This window comes from Phacochoerus africanus, chromosome 9, assembly GCF_016906955.1.
Source record: "Phacochoerus africanus isolate WHEZ1 chromosome 9, ROS_Pafr_v1, whole genome shotgun sequence".
NCBI lineage: Eukaryota > Metazoa > Chordata > Mammalia > Artiodactyla > Suidae > Phacochoerus > Phacochoerus africanus.
The window spans coordinates 93,428,608-93,444,054 of NC_062552.1; the positions used below are offsets into that span (position 1 = coordinate 93,428,608).

Genomic DNA, 15,447 nt, shown 5'->3' on the forward strand with positions numbered 1-15,447 from the left:
CTAAACTCTATCATCTCTGGCTCCATATAGCTTGACATTCCTCCCTACTTCTATCCAAAGTTAGCTGTTATTATGACTCTCTATCACCATGTAGTTTATTTTTTTATTTTATTTATTTATTTATTTATTTATTTTCTTTTTGCCATTTCTTGGGCCGCTCCTGCAGCATATGGAGATTCCCAGGCTAGGGGTCTAATCGGAGCTGTAGCCACCGGCCTACGCCAGAGTCACAGCAACACAGGATCTGAGCTGCGTCTGCGACCTACACCACAGCTCACGGCAACGCTGGATCGTTAACCCACTGAGCAAGGGCGGGGATCGAACCTGCAACCTCATGGTTCCTAGTCAGATTCGTTAACCACTGCGCCACGACGGGAACTCTTTTTTTTTTTTTTTTGTCTTTACCATATAGTTTAGTTCAACAAATGTTTATTGAGTATTTCTATGCTAGACATTACTGGAAAGCAGAGATAAAAGAGATAAATAAAACATAGTATCTCTCCCGAAGTGTTTACTTCCTCAGATAGCCAGAAAACAATGGGAAATAAAATGTTCATTCATTTTCAGAGAGATTGAAATAAAGTATTTTTGTCTATTAATATGGCAAGTCTATAATTCATTCAGTCACAGTACATATTCCCCTTAAGTGTTAGTTCTGAATTCCCCTGATATGTATGGCTTTACATATGCTACCTCTATGTATACTATATTTATTTTTTTATCATTTATTTATATATATTTTCCTACTGTACAGCATGGTGACCCAGTTACACATACATGTATACATTCTTTTTTCTCACATTACGTGTTTCATCTTAAGTGACTAGACAGAGTTCCCAGTACTACACAGCAGGATCCCATTGCTGATCCATCCAGAAGGCCAACATTCTGTATCTATTTACCCCAAGCTCCCAGTCCCTCCTACTCCCTCCCACTCCCTCCCCCTACCTCCCCCTCCCAGTGGGCAACCACAGGTCTGTTCTCCAAGCCCATGATTTTCTTTTCAGTGGAAAGTTTCCTTTGTGCCATACATTAGATTCCAGATATAAGTGATAGCATATGGTATTTGTCTTTCTCTTTCTGACTTACTTCACTCAGTATGAGAGTCTCTGGTTCCATCCATGTTGCTGCAAATGGAATTATTTTGTTCTTTTTTATGGCTGAGTAGTATTCCATTATGTGTATATACCACATCTTCACAATCCAGTCATCTATCAGTGTACATTTGGGTTTATTCCATGTCTTGGCTATTGTGAATAGTGCTGCAATGAACATGTGGGTGCATGTGTCTTTTCAAGGAAAGTTTTATCCGAATATATGCCCAAGAGTGGGATTGCTGGGTCATATGGTAGTTCTATGTATAGTTTTCTAAGGTATCTCCATACTGTTCTCCATAGTGATTGTACCAGCTTCCATTCCTACCAACAGTGCAGGAGGGTTCCCTTTTCTCCACACCCCCTCCAGCATTTGTTATTTGTGGACTTATTAATGATGGCCTTTCCAACTGGTGTGAGGTGGTATGTATACTATATTTAAAACCTGCTCAGTATTTTGAGTTTGTTCAAGATAAGGGAATTATTTTAAAATTGGGGAGGTATAGTTATAAACTATAACTAACACAGAATAGCTGGTATATTCATTTATTAATTTCAACAAACTATGCATATTAAAATTTAGGTAATACTATTCTGTAATTATATAATTGCACATAATTATATAATGTCATACATTTCCAACCTCATGCATTTGTTCAGAAAATATTTATTGACCATCTAATACATGCTGGAGTGCCCACCAGGGGTCCTAACTAAACAAGAAAAGAATATACTGTACTTTGTACCAATTTACTTAGAAATATATTAATTGAATAGGAAACTCAGCATCTGGTGGGGGAACATCAGGCTTTCTTCTTCAGTGGGACCAGTCATCTTAGCAATTCATACAACCATGCAACAGCTATTATCTTTGTTCTTCAAATGACATTTAGGTACAAGGGAACCAGAGTTCTTCTAGGAGAGTATGGGAACCACCAGCTTAGAAGTCTCATGTCTGACAGAGTAATCAGTATTTCTTATAACAATCTTGGACAGCTTCCAGAGTCCCCAAGAAGGAAATACCCAGTTTCAAATGTTACCACATTCTTGGAAGCCCAAAGCTAAGCTTTCCACTAGAGACTTATAGTTCATTTGTAGTTTCTTCCATTCCATATGCAAGTTACCAATCAGAGGCCATTTTTACCATAAGAAATGTTGCCTACTAACAAGCTGACATTTTACTTTATCATGTTTCCAGAGGAACTGAACTAAAAAAGTTAACCCAAGTTCAAATATGTCCTTAGAGATGGAGAAAGGGTTTTGTTAATCCTTTACCCTCACATAAAAGAATGCATTGTCTGCAGAAAATTAGAAATCAGTAATAAAACTAATTACAAGTCATTAAGTCATTATTTTCTTTACTATTACCATGCACTGACAATTCTAAACAGTGTCAGTGATTAAATACTCCTCTCTACTGAGGCAGTCTGCTCTCACAATCCCTCCCTTCTTAGTATGCTACTATACTGATGCCAGGCGCTATTCTGACTACTGGAAGTGTAGCAACAAGCAAGACAGACAAAGCCCCTGCTCTTACAGGATTTATATTCTGACATGACCGGGAATGGCAGAGAGATATTCAATAATAAGCAAATAGTAGTACATGGTATGAATTTTTTAAAAGGAGGGTAAGGTGATTAAGAATGCTGGTAGAAGAGGTATATGTCAGCTATCATCTATTGAAACTTATTCCACATCAGCCCTTTTATTCTCACCCCTATAAAATAGAGCTAGAAGCCTGAAAAGACAATTTCCCAGACTCTCTTTCCAGCTATGGTCCAATAGGTGTTTGCCATTGTGGTGCATTAACATGATATTAGAAGGTAGAAAGAACGTGGCAGAGTATGAGCTCTTCAACCCAGTAACATCACTTTTCCCCAGCAGCTCTGGGGACAATGGTCTCTGCTTGCAGTTACTGATCTTTATTAATGGACTTTTCTTCTTTTGTTTCTCCAACTCTGCCAACACATTTGTAATCAATCCCATGTATTAAATTCTCCTTTCTCCCACCCTTCCATTTGAAATGTGTAGTGGAGTTTTGGTTTTCCTGCCCGGACCTGACGATTCAAGTCCTTTGTTTTACGTAGGCTAATCAGGCCTCACTGATGAGAGGAAATTAGAGTAGAAATCTGAAAGCATAGAGAATATATGCCATATGAGGGAAATTGTGTTCTAAAAAGAGGGGACAGCAGACACAAAAGCCCTGAAGTAGGGTTCATGCTTATCGTGTTTGAGGAACAGCAAAGGAGGTCAAAGTGGCTCAAGTATAGAGGGGAAGAGCAAAGTCAAAGGAGATGAGGTTGGAGAGGTAACAGAAATAAGACAATTTTATTCTAAATGGACATTTTTAAGGAAGTGAATCATGGTGTAGAACATAACATGTCTTAAATTTGTTAATGTTCGCTGGCTTCTATATGGCTTGGCATATAGAAGAGAAAAGGTGGAAGGCCAGGAGGCCAGTTAAAATGATATGCAGCATGCCAGCCAGAGATTTGTAACAGAGTGGTAACAGTGGAGATGGTGAGAAGTAATCAGATTAAGGATATATTTTGAAGGTAAAGTCAACAGGATTTTCTAGTGAAATCACAGTGAAAGATAAAAAGTTAAGAGTTGAATTGAACTCCAAGGTTTTGGCCTGAGAAATTCTAAGGAAGTTAACCTTTACCCTGGTAGGAAAGATTAAGCAGTAGAAATCAGACATTCCACTTTGGACATACTAAGTTTGAGATATTTATTAGAGTTACTAGTAGGCAATTGAACATATTCAGAGACGCAAGTTTTACACTTAGGAGGCAGCTGTCCCTTATTCCTCTTTCCCCAATCTTTATATTTCCCAGTTTTGTTTTCTAATTTTGATTCTTGATGACATCATCTCCCTCCAAATATATTCTGATTCCCTTGAAACTTTAGATAGTGACCTATGGTTCTTTAAACTGCACATCAGTTAGCCAGCTGATATTAGCTTTAGGAAGTCAAGATTGCATACTTCTTACCTAGTTACTCCAAATACTAGCAATAAGTATTCCTTCCATAGATGCTGAGTTTTCTTCTAGTTTCAGTCACCTTCAGCCGTCTTCCATAACTCATATTTATTCATTTCTATTCATTCTCATCCCTTCCCTACCTCCTCCTTCCATCCCTCCTCCTTCCCTCCCTTCCTGCTTCACACACACACACTCACACACACACTACAGAATTAAGTGTATTTATCTCCACTATGTCTTTTCTTATTTTATTCCATCTTTTATAAATCTCTTGACTACTGTCAATAACAAATGTCTCATACAAACAAGTTTTAACTTCAGATATAGAGTCTATCTAAAATCTCCATATACAAAGTTCCCTTCCTGGCTCAGTGGTTGATGAACCTGACTAGTATCCATGAGGACGCGGGTTCAATCCCTGGCCTTGCTCAGGGGGTTAAGGATCCAGCATTGCTGTGAGCTGTGGTGTAGGTCGCAGACACAGCTCGGATCTGGCGTTGCTGTGGCTGTGGCGTAGGCTGGCAGCTACAGCTCCGATTAGACCCCTATCCTGGGTACATCCGTATGCCACTAGTGCAGCCCTAAAAAGACAAAAGACAAAAAATTAATTACGTAAGTAATTAAATCTCCATATACTGTTCTTTGGGGGCTACCACAAGCAGCTGTTATTATAAAACTATAATCTTTAAAATCTTTGTCCCCAGTAATAAGAGAAGGAGTAGGAAGTTGAGTGTCTACTATGACCAGTACCGCTGTGTGCTTTATGATTACAGCAAAACTATGAAGTTAATATAATTATCCTTCATTTTACATAAGAGAAGATTGAAGCTAAAAAATGAAGCAACTTATCCATCGTTATATATTTTATGTAAATAGTGGAGGCTATTACTTTCTTCTAGCTATGCTATACTTCTTGTCCAGATTAAAGAGCATGACTCACTACAAAGTTACTCTCTCTAACATTTCAGATAGCTTCACTCCTTTACTCTATTGCTTTGCCTTACTATGCTAATAACAAAACTGAATGACTCCATTCTCCACTTTCTCTATTTTTACTCCCAAGAAAAAAAACATTACTGAAAAAACCCATAGAACTATGATTACCTGACCAACTACAAGTTACTGCCATTTAATGACAACCTGGCGCTTAAAGGTGTTCAGTAACTCTGATGTAACCGTCTTGTTGATTTTCTAGCACATTCCTCCAGTGGAGAGTTCATTCATACATTCTACACCTTCTTTAAATCTCAGTAGCTGCCCTACTTTATACTCTTGGCAGATGACCTCTCCACCTTTATGGAAAAAAAATTAATATATTTGTCAAACTGAACTAGATGAGAACTCCCTCATCTTCCCTTCTCATTACCTCAAAAATTTCCCCATTCCTCTAGGTATCCTTCCTATCCAATCTAAAACAAAAAAGTACTTCTACTTTCTAAGAACTGTTCCTCTACCTCTCCATTTAAATCCACGGTTTCTCACCTTCCTCACAACTTTGATTTCTCTCCTCGCCAAACATTAGCACTCTAGTGGCTCATCTCCTTCTACATCCAAATAGACAGAGATTACCACCATCACAAGAGAACCTGTAATTAAACACCCTCTTACCTCTCTAAGATTCTCCTCCTATCCACTACTAAATTTGTAGTAGGCACATACTACCTTTCCCTCCTCACTCTCCACTTTCTCCTTAAATTCCCAAATCTCGTTAGTGCTCCCATTAGTACAGAAACTGCTGAGTTCACTTACCACCTACTAACCTCCAAATCCTGCTCTGATAGTCATCCTCCTTAACTTGTCTGTATCATTTTTCATCAGTGATATTACTCACCCACCATTGGAAACTCTTTCCTGGTGTTCTATGATTGTTCTCTCTTGATGCCCTGACTGCTACTACTTTTTTCCTCATCATTTCTGAACTTTCTCCCATTCCCTAGTTGAAATATTCCCCCAGGATGCTGTTCTCTGCTGTATCCTCCACTTTCAATAAATTCTCCCTTAGAGTTTTCCTTTCATGTCAGATATGCAGGTAATTTCCCATATCTGTAGCCCTAACCTTAACCTCTTTTGTAAATGCAAGCCTTCATTTTCAACTTCTTTTGGAAATATCCACACGATGTTCTGCCATTACCCAGTCTCACTTACCATCTTTCTCTTCTTACTACGAAGGGTAGAATACTTCCTTTTTTACTTGTTTCAAGTCATCACTCTTCCCTGAAACTGTTACTGCCAAGGCCATTGAGGACATATTGTTTTCATTTTTAATTATAGTAAAATACACATAACAAAAATTCTACCATCTTAACCATTTTAAGTGTATATTTCAATAGTACTAAGTACATTTGCCTTGTTGTGCAACCAATCTCCAGAACATTTTATCATGAAAAACTGAAATTGTACACTGATTAAACTTCCCATTTCCTTCTTCCCTTCAGCCCCGGTAGCCACTAATTCTACTTTCAATCTATATGAATTTGTTTACTCTAGGCACCTCATATAAGTGGAATCATATAGAATTTGTCTTTTTGTGTCTGGCTTTTTTACTTAGCAAAAGTTCCTCAAAGTTCAACCATGTTGTAGAGTATATCAGAATTTTCTTCCTTTGTAAGGTTTATTATAGGAGGTGAGTTTTGAGCCTTTGGTATAGCTTTTAACAATGTAAAAATGACCGCGGGCTGGGAGACAGGTCTGAGTATAGTTGAAGAGGAGGAAGTCATAAAATTGGTATTTGAGAAAGATCGTTTCAGGAGATGTGTATTACTGAGCACAGAAGTATCAAGACCCTCATACAAAGACCACCAGAGATCTGGGTAGGACTCACTGGAATTTGTAATCTAGGCAAGTTGCTGGAACTGGAACAGCCAGTAATCTTATCTTTGACACATATGAATCTATGTGGAGTTACAACTAAATCATTTTGTTCATGGTCTTAGAACATATGGTTCTGAATGAGCTGATGCTAAAAACAATTTCAACTAAGACAGTTTGTGCTCTGTATTATGGTTTGGCTCAATTAATCTGTTTTAAAAGTCATAGTACAGTTTTGCAAGTTCTGATTTCAATTTCATTTCTAAGTGCCCCCACTTCTAGTCACTTTCACCCTGAATTAGACCATTATCTTCATTATGTGATCAATCCAGATTGGTACCACTTTTTGATGGGGTGTGATTGTGTATTAGGTTTTCCACAGTAGTTGTTTTGATCTCTACATGCACCATGACTTCATGTACCCTATTTCTTGATAATTTATTGTACCATGTAGATTAACAGCAGATATGCAGCTGCATTTAAGGCTCTAGAGATTATATATTTGGTCACTACCATACAGACAAACATTAAGACAAATTTATTATCAAAGTTTTCAAGGTAATTCAAAGTCATGATTCTAGACTTCCAAAGCTGGACATGAAAATATGTCATATAATTTAGCATCCTTCCTTTTATATGGAGAAAGGAGCACATCTTTATATTACATGGTAGCCATCCAGGAAACTCAAAACTTGCTTAAAAAGTAGAAAAGACAACAGTTTTATTCCAAATTTGGGAAAGGCAAAACCAGAGAGAGTTGTCAAAAGAGATAAGATTTCAGAGTTCCTGTCGTGGCCTAGCGGTTAGTGAACCCGGCCAGCATACATGAGGAAGTGGGTTCGATCCCTGACCTCGTTCAGTGGGTTGAAGATCTGGCATTGCCGTGAGCTTTGGTGTAGGTCACAGACGTGGCTCGAATCTGATGTTGCTGCAGATGTGGTGTAGGCCGGCAACTGCAGCTATGATTTGACCCCCTAGCCTGGGAACTTCCACATGCCCCAGGGGTAGCCCTAAAAAGACAAAAAAAAAAAACTTAAAGAATCGATTAAACCTAAGCATTTCTGTATTAGATTTGATGAAGAATGCAAAGTCATAGAGGAATATGAAAGGACAAAGTGCATGAGGGAAGTGTAGTAAACTGGGGGAAACTTAGCAAGGCCTGTTCATTCTGATTCCTCTCTATGTCCCTTCATTTTCAGAGATAAGGATGATTCTTTCCTCTCCTTTGGGCGTAGGAAGGGTACCTATCTCAGGAGGAGTTTTTAATGTGCCTCAGAAGAAAGAAAGTCCTTCCTGCACTTGCCATTCAAATTCCTTCAGCTTAAAATATTCATTATGTCAAAGCCATATTCAGGGGTAGCATGTTTTGTACCTCATCATGTTACGACATCTGCCCTGCAGCCCCGAGGCCGCAGTGTCTCAGCTCTAGTGACAGCCCTGTGGCTGCAGTGTACCAGCTCCAGCAGCTCTGTGGCTGCAGTGTATCAGCTCTTTTACCAGGCGAGAAACCAAGCGAGCACTCAGAGTTGGAGAACTCAGGTTTATTATGCGGGAGGGCTCAGAGGAGATCGCTCTCCGGAGCCTGAGCCCCGAAGAAGGGATTCACAAGGCTTTTATGGGCTAGTTCTTCCAAGTCTGTACTTGGCAGACCGAAGTGAGGTCAGGCAAGGTAGTAGATGCAGAAGCAAGTTTACAGAAGCAGATGGATTGGGAAGGGGTGCTTAGGGGCAGTTGGCTGTATTTGCTTAGTCATCATGGCAAGGGTCTCTCCTTTCTACCTTTTTATCAGGACATTTTCTCCTACAATCAGTCTCTTTTCATAGGACATTCCATATCATCCCCAGATTTTGATAAGCATGAGTCTTGCTATTTTCCTGCAAAACCAGTAAAGAAAAGTTAGAAAATTAAAATTAGGATTGTTTAATAAGAAAATATACCCAAGACTTAACTAGAATACTGTTCTAGTATAACTTTCTTACAAAAGGTAAAGTTAGGGAAAAAAACACAGGACAGTTTTTAAACTAAAGTTATTAAACCATTCTAACATGTCCAGAATCAAGATAATGGAAATAGAATATGAATTTTTTCCAAATACAATTTGTAAACCTCTGTATGTATAAACCAAATTTTTTCTTTCTTCTTCTTTTTTTTTTTTTTTTTTTGGCTGAGCCTGAGGTATGTAGAAGTTCCCAGGCCAAAGACTGAACCTATGCCACAGGAGTACAGCAGTGATAACACCAGGTCCTTAACTGCTAAGCCACCAGGAAACTCCTAAACCAAATTCTTAGATTCCTTAGATGATGTTTAAAAGCTCTGCATGTTCCTTTTTTCCTCTTATCTTACAACCCAGCAAACAAGACAATTAGTTAAACTCTCATTTAAAACTTTTTTCTAAGTTTATTTATTATTTTTTTTTTTTTTAGGGCTGTACCCATGTATATGGAAATTCCCAGGCTAGAGGTCTAATTGGAGCTGCAGCCAGAGCAGTGCCAGATGCCAGCTGCATCTGCAACCTATGCCTGCAGCTTGTAGCAACACTGGATCTTTAACCCACTGAGCAAGCCAGGGATCAAACCCACATCCTCATGGATTCTATTCAGGTTCTTAACCCTCTGACCCAGTTTATTATCTGACTTTTCTCCTCTCTTTTTGTGTTAGAGCTGTTTATCTGGACTGTCTGGCTAATTCTAAGGTATATCCATAATAACTAGAATTGAGTTTGATCAATTAATAAATTAAGTTTTGCAGAAGAGGGAAAAAGAAAAGAAAGGATGTATAAGGGAGCTGTGTACAATGGAGATGGACACAGTTACTGACCACTATAAAAATCTAATATCTTCCTTTTGCCAAGATGAGAAAAATGTTAAAAGCAAACAAGCCCATTTCAATACTAAAAAAGAGAGAAAGTGAGTCATTACAACCAGTCTTAGGCCCTTTGACAATTGCATTGAGACCACTGTATTAAATCTCTGAAGAACAGAACTTAGAGAGAAGTCTTTAAATAAAATAAGTGATTTCTTTTTTAGACAAATAAGGCAGAGAACCTCCTCATGAGAGTTTAACAAAAGAACTTTTAAATGTTTTGCATTTTTATTTAAATTTCATTTTGAAGCAGTGCCTAACAATAAAAAATGTTAATCGTTGACTATTCAAAATTGTATTCACCTTTTGTTCAAAAAGTGCTTTCCAGTGAATAATTGTCATGTCAAATGTATTCCAGAATGACCAATGCAATTCCAAATTGTCTTTTATGCAACCATGCTTTTTAGAAAAATAAATGCAAGAAAAATAAACAGAAGCCAAGTTATGCCAGGAGGGTACAAGTTTATTGTTAGGAGAATCCATGAATTCATTAGTGAAAAGCCAGTCTACAGGGTAGATATCACTTTTATGTCTAAAGCCCTTAAGACTGACCCTTGAAGGGTTAGTCAGGAAGCCAACATGGATAGACAGATCTCTCTAAGAGCTTATTACTCAAACATAAACAAGGAAAAGTTCTTAAAGACACACAACAATGTAGCCAGTTGACAAACAAGATGATTAGTATCAAATCAATACTTTAGCAAACCTACACTAAGGAAAACAAAAATCCATACAAATTCAGTCAGATAACCAAAAAGTCCTGGGAACCTTACACTTATAACAAACTGTCAGAGCAGAAAAACTTTCCTTCTACCCTTCTAGGTTCTTTGGCCGGACTAATAATTAAATTGACGTAAGTCAGATTAGCAGGAGAAAATTTTAATTTCGTGTATATGGAAGTCCCATAATAATATGAGACCCAAAGACAGTCGAGCAATTAAGGCTTATATGCCAATTTGAGCTAAGAAATGAGATAGGGGCTTGGGGCTTCAAATGGGAGGAGGGCAGTTCACAGGAAGATGAAGAAAGCAAAGGTTTAGTAGTCGGATGTTTGTCCTGCCATGCAGTTATGTCTTTCAGATAAAAAGTCATCTCTGGTAATGGCTCTCTTTCTTGACCAGGCCCCCTATCTAAATTCTTTTAGGCATTTAAGGATGTGACAGAAGTTCTTATTGAGTCTGCTGGGTCTTGATTGCCTTCTGTTCAAAATAATCCATATGCCAAAGGGGCACATTTGAAGGTGGTATATTCTGCTCCCTTGCAAAATAAAATAAATTTCAGCTAACTTTAGGAGCTCAACAAAAAAGGATCAGAGCTTAATGTCAATGCTGGACTTATCATCATAGACAAAGACTCCCCTGAGCAAAGAGTCTCAAAAGACCTCAGTGAAGTGCAGTGTAACCAATACAAGAATATTGGTGGCACAAGGTCTTGCCTAAGTGTTGGTGGGGACCTTCACGGTCATCATAGTGCAAATATGCAGACCCCAGGAAAACCTACTGATCATGCAAAAGCTGGATATGTTAAATTTTCTGAGCAAGGGAGAGCATCGCCTTGACAGTGGTGTCTCAAAAGAGGGAAGATACAGAAGGATATTACAGGATTTTGAGGACTGGGATTAATCATGGGATGGTTTTAAGGTAGAAGTTAGTAAGATGTAGGCAGAGACTCCTTACATTTTATAAAATAGGTGAATTGCTGAAACAACTCCATTTTATCTTTGTATTACAAGTCCATGTGGAGTTAACATAGTCTCAATTTGTCCATGATGTTATAGGAACACATAGGTCCGAACAAGCTTGTGTTGTATAACAATTTGACTTAAGATAATTTGAGTTACATATCAAACTGGTACAGTTTACCTGTTACGCAGGTAATAGTACAGTTTTGCAAGTTGATGTTTCTGTTTTATTTTCTCAAAAGGAGAGAGTTTGTCAGCAAGATAACCAGTTATAAGGCTTTTGCAGAAATTCAGCTATATTGAATGCCTGAAATTGAGGGGGTCAGGAAGTTGATAAGAGAGTGAATGAAAACGTAGGGTCAAGGCAATGGACTAGGATATTCTTAAGGATTTAAAACTTTGGGAAGATCATGGACTACAAAGAAAAAAATAAAAGTTAAATCTTTGAAAGCTGGAAATACAGTGGCACAATTAACAGAAACAGGAACTTGAAACTTCCTATGTGGTAGAAGTAACAAGGTATGAAGATAATGGGTTATATTTTGTTTTACTTTGTATTGTATCTTTTATTTTGTGTTTTAACTGTAGTAAGTTCCTTCTTTTGTGTTTTAACTGTAATAAGTTCCACGCATCATTCCAGAAATGACCAGAAGTACAAGAGGCCAGAGAATAAGATTCCACTTTAAAGAAAAATATTGTGAATTTATTCTAGTATATGCAGCCTTGTAATCTTCCATTCAATTTTGTATGAATTCTTTGAAAATGCTTTAAATGCATGATAAATCCAACACCCTCACTTAACTAGCTATTATTTCATTATGTCAATTTTATAGACAAACCACTGGTTCTCTAGTCATCTCTAATTGTCCTATTATTTCTGAAAATGTGTGCAGCAAAATAACACAGAGTAACATGAATGGCAAAGAAAACACCCTGATTTGGGGAAATCTTGCTTGGTTGGTAGTCAATACCCTTTGTGGGGAAAAAAAAAAAATTATATAACCAACTCAGTGTTCTTTCTGAAGCAACATGTCTGACTAATGGAGTTTAAGAGCTGCAAGCCTTGGCCTTTATAAAAGTATAATAACTTCAATAACTGTGTGTTAATTAAGATCAGAAAATTAATGTATATTAGTACTTAAATAGCAATTTTCCAAGCCCTGCCAGTGACTAAGGATGAAAGTGGGTTGCAGTGTCACATGGCATCTAAGTTAGATTAGTGCATGCTGCGGGTACAGTCTTAAAAAGACCAAAAAAAAAAAAAAAAGATTAGTGCAGTGTTTAAAGGGAAGTCTCCCAGGTGACAGTGAATAAGATGATCAAAATTTTTCTCCAGATATTTTAAAGGAACGGCTGATCGCAAAGCTACTACTTTTCCAACATGAAACCAAAGCTTCCACCACATGGTATCACTAATGAGTCAAAAGGAAGACTGAGGGGGCTTAAGCTTATTGTTTGGCAAAACTGAGGTATGAAGCCCCCGGTATTAGCCACATTAACAGCCTAAGGATCTAAAATGTGCAGGCCTACCTTCAACTTCCTAAAATAATATTCCAGATTTTCTCATTTCAAAGATATGCCTTTTTTTTCATTTTGTAATATTTATGAATTCAGAGTCCATCTCAAAATTTTATAAACTTGCCTGTTGTGTATGTCTATGTGTGTTAAGGATCCCCTACTCTTATGTATTTTATAACCTATTAAATGTTCATATTATAAATTAATTCCATCTGTACTAGCATCTAAGAGTAAAAATATGAGAACAATTGGGGGGGAAATAGGTGCTCTTTCAATCATATAAAGGACAGAGAATTGCATTTATTCTGTATATACATATGTTAATTGAGTGTTCATTATCTCAATTAATCCTAACAACTACCTTTCAAGGTAGTTTTTATTACCATATATAATAAATGAGAAAATTATGGCATAATGTGTTTGGGCAACTTGAACCTTATCTGAAACTCTTTCCACTGTACCATACTACCTCATTGGAGCATCCTAATGTAAAATAACCTTCTTATAATTTTCTTCATTGACATGTAAGAGTAGATATTAAATCTCTAAAGGGTCATTCAATTCAAAGTCATGGAATTGTGGGTATGTGTGGTTAAGTATTACTTGTTTAAGTTTGCTAATAGAGAGAAAATACCTGGCTTCCTCTCCTTCAAATAAGTTTAACTTCGTTGGTGCTATTGAACCCACTTCAGAAAAGAAATCAAAAAGCTGGAAAGAAGAGGTAAATGATCCTTCTCTTCAGACCTGAGAATATTATGTCACAAAGTCTCTACCTCAGATGTTCTCAGTGAAAGACAAATAGGAAAATAATATTGAGAGGGAAAAAGCGATTTTTTTTTTTTTTAGTTTGACCTAATAAACTAGTGGGAAGGCCAGGATCCCAGAGCACTATTTTGTCAAATTGTAACCAAATTTTGGTGTGATATTTGGCCTACCACTTAAATTTCTGCATTTTTTTTTTAATTCTGAAGGAATGTTTTCTCATGTTCCTATACTTTCAGTTTTTATCAAAGATCCTTTGAGCATATATATTCTACATGCAAGATACCATTGTAGGTGGTAGGTATGTTAAACTTTGGTTTTTTTCCATTAACAATGGGCAGTGTTATCCTAAGAAAATAATTTGTGGTGGTTTGTTTATTTGTTTTCTACTTCGTAGCTACTAAATCCTGAAGATGACCTCTTACCAGGAAAGATTCGAGACAGCAATCGTTCAACCCTCTTAGCAACAATTCAGGAACATGGTTACCCCACAATCAACTTGGGAATTGTGGGAGACAAGTAAGTATTGGATTTTACTTTGAAGTAGTTATTGTAAAAATACAAATTTTGAGAATACTGATGAGGTAGGATTGTTGCTAAACAGAGAATTTAATACCATAAATTTTCACTCATTTCATTCTTCAGAAACCAAAGAATTGTGGTGATATCTTTGTCCTTGGGTGATAGACATTTTCTTGGAATGCCTTTTACAGCAGGAGAAATATTTTGTTCTGCTACAGGTGTGGTTCCTATTCACACTTGTTTTAAGAAAAACTCAGAAGACATGGGTGAAAAGAGTAAGAGGGAAATGTCAAAATTCGTACTGATTCTTTAAAGTTTAAGTACAATTTTTTTCTAGGACTTTTATACTGATTTTTGTGTCCTTATATAATCTGAGTTTCTCCAGAATTCACCCACTTGTTAGGTACAAAGGGAGACACATTGACTATAATTGCCCATCTTTGAGAGCATATTACCCCACTTACTAAATTAACTCAGCCGTCTGCTAAATTCCCCAAGTATTTCTGTGAATCTCTAACTGTGTCTCACATGTGATTAAAAACAAGTCTGCTCTTTCTGAGCATCCCACTTCCATGCAGTGCTGCTGCTCAGCCATCTTTCACCAGGCACACTTCCAGTTCACCAGAGATGTGCCTGCCTTTAGTAATACTCAAATGTCAGCCTGCTGGAGACAATGGTAGGGGACAAATCTGAGTGACATGATGTATCTGTCACCCCTAACTGCCCCCTTTCTCTCTTAATCACCACTCGGTCACTGAACAAAGCTCATTATGCCTGGATCCTTCTTCCCTTAAGATAAGTGCTTTCCCAGGACTCAACTATGCTTTTGAAGAGGCTCTGCCCTAACACTTCACAAGGTATGCTCAGTCACCTGTGTACCCCGGTTTAGGATCAAACTGGACACAGCACAGTCCAGACCTGGGGCACAGCACCTTGCCAGTAACCTGAGAGGTAGTCACTTTTATGTTAATCTCACCTTTTAAAGCTCCCTTCTTTCCTCCTGATTTCTTTATTTCTTTGAGGACACTGAAGGAGAGGCTGATAGACACATTTTCAAACATCATTTTTTTAAAATCTTCACTGTTTGTATTTACCTGAAAGTTTAGTGCTAGATAAATCTATAGATAAGTAACCAGCCAACTTGGAAGCTATGCTGATGAAGCCAGTGCTACAGTTTACCTAGTATCATTAGGGACCCAGACTCCCTAGCCCTGGG

At 37.6% G+C, this 15,447-nt stretch overlaps 1 protein-coding gene across 5 annotated transcripts in view; it reads left to right on the top strand.

Annotated features, from left to right (window-relative positions):
• The window catches only part of GPHN (gephyrin), a 554,831-nt gene that overhangs the window by 478,395 nt on the left and 60,989 nt on the right, over positions 1 to 15,447 (top strand). For all 5 annotated transcript variants that reach the window (XM_047797834.1, XM_047797836.1, XM_047797835.1 and 2 more), the window contains one exon: positions 14,107 to 14,228. In XM_047797834.1, the coding sequence (XP_047653790.1) occupies positions 14,107 to 14,228 (122 nt within the window). The remainder of the gene's footprint in view (positions 1 to 14,106; positions 14,229 to 15,447) is intronic.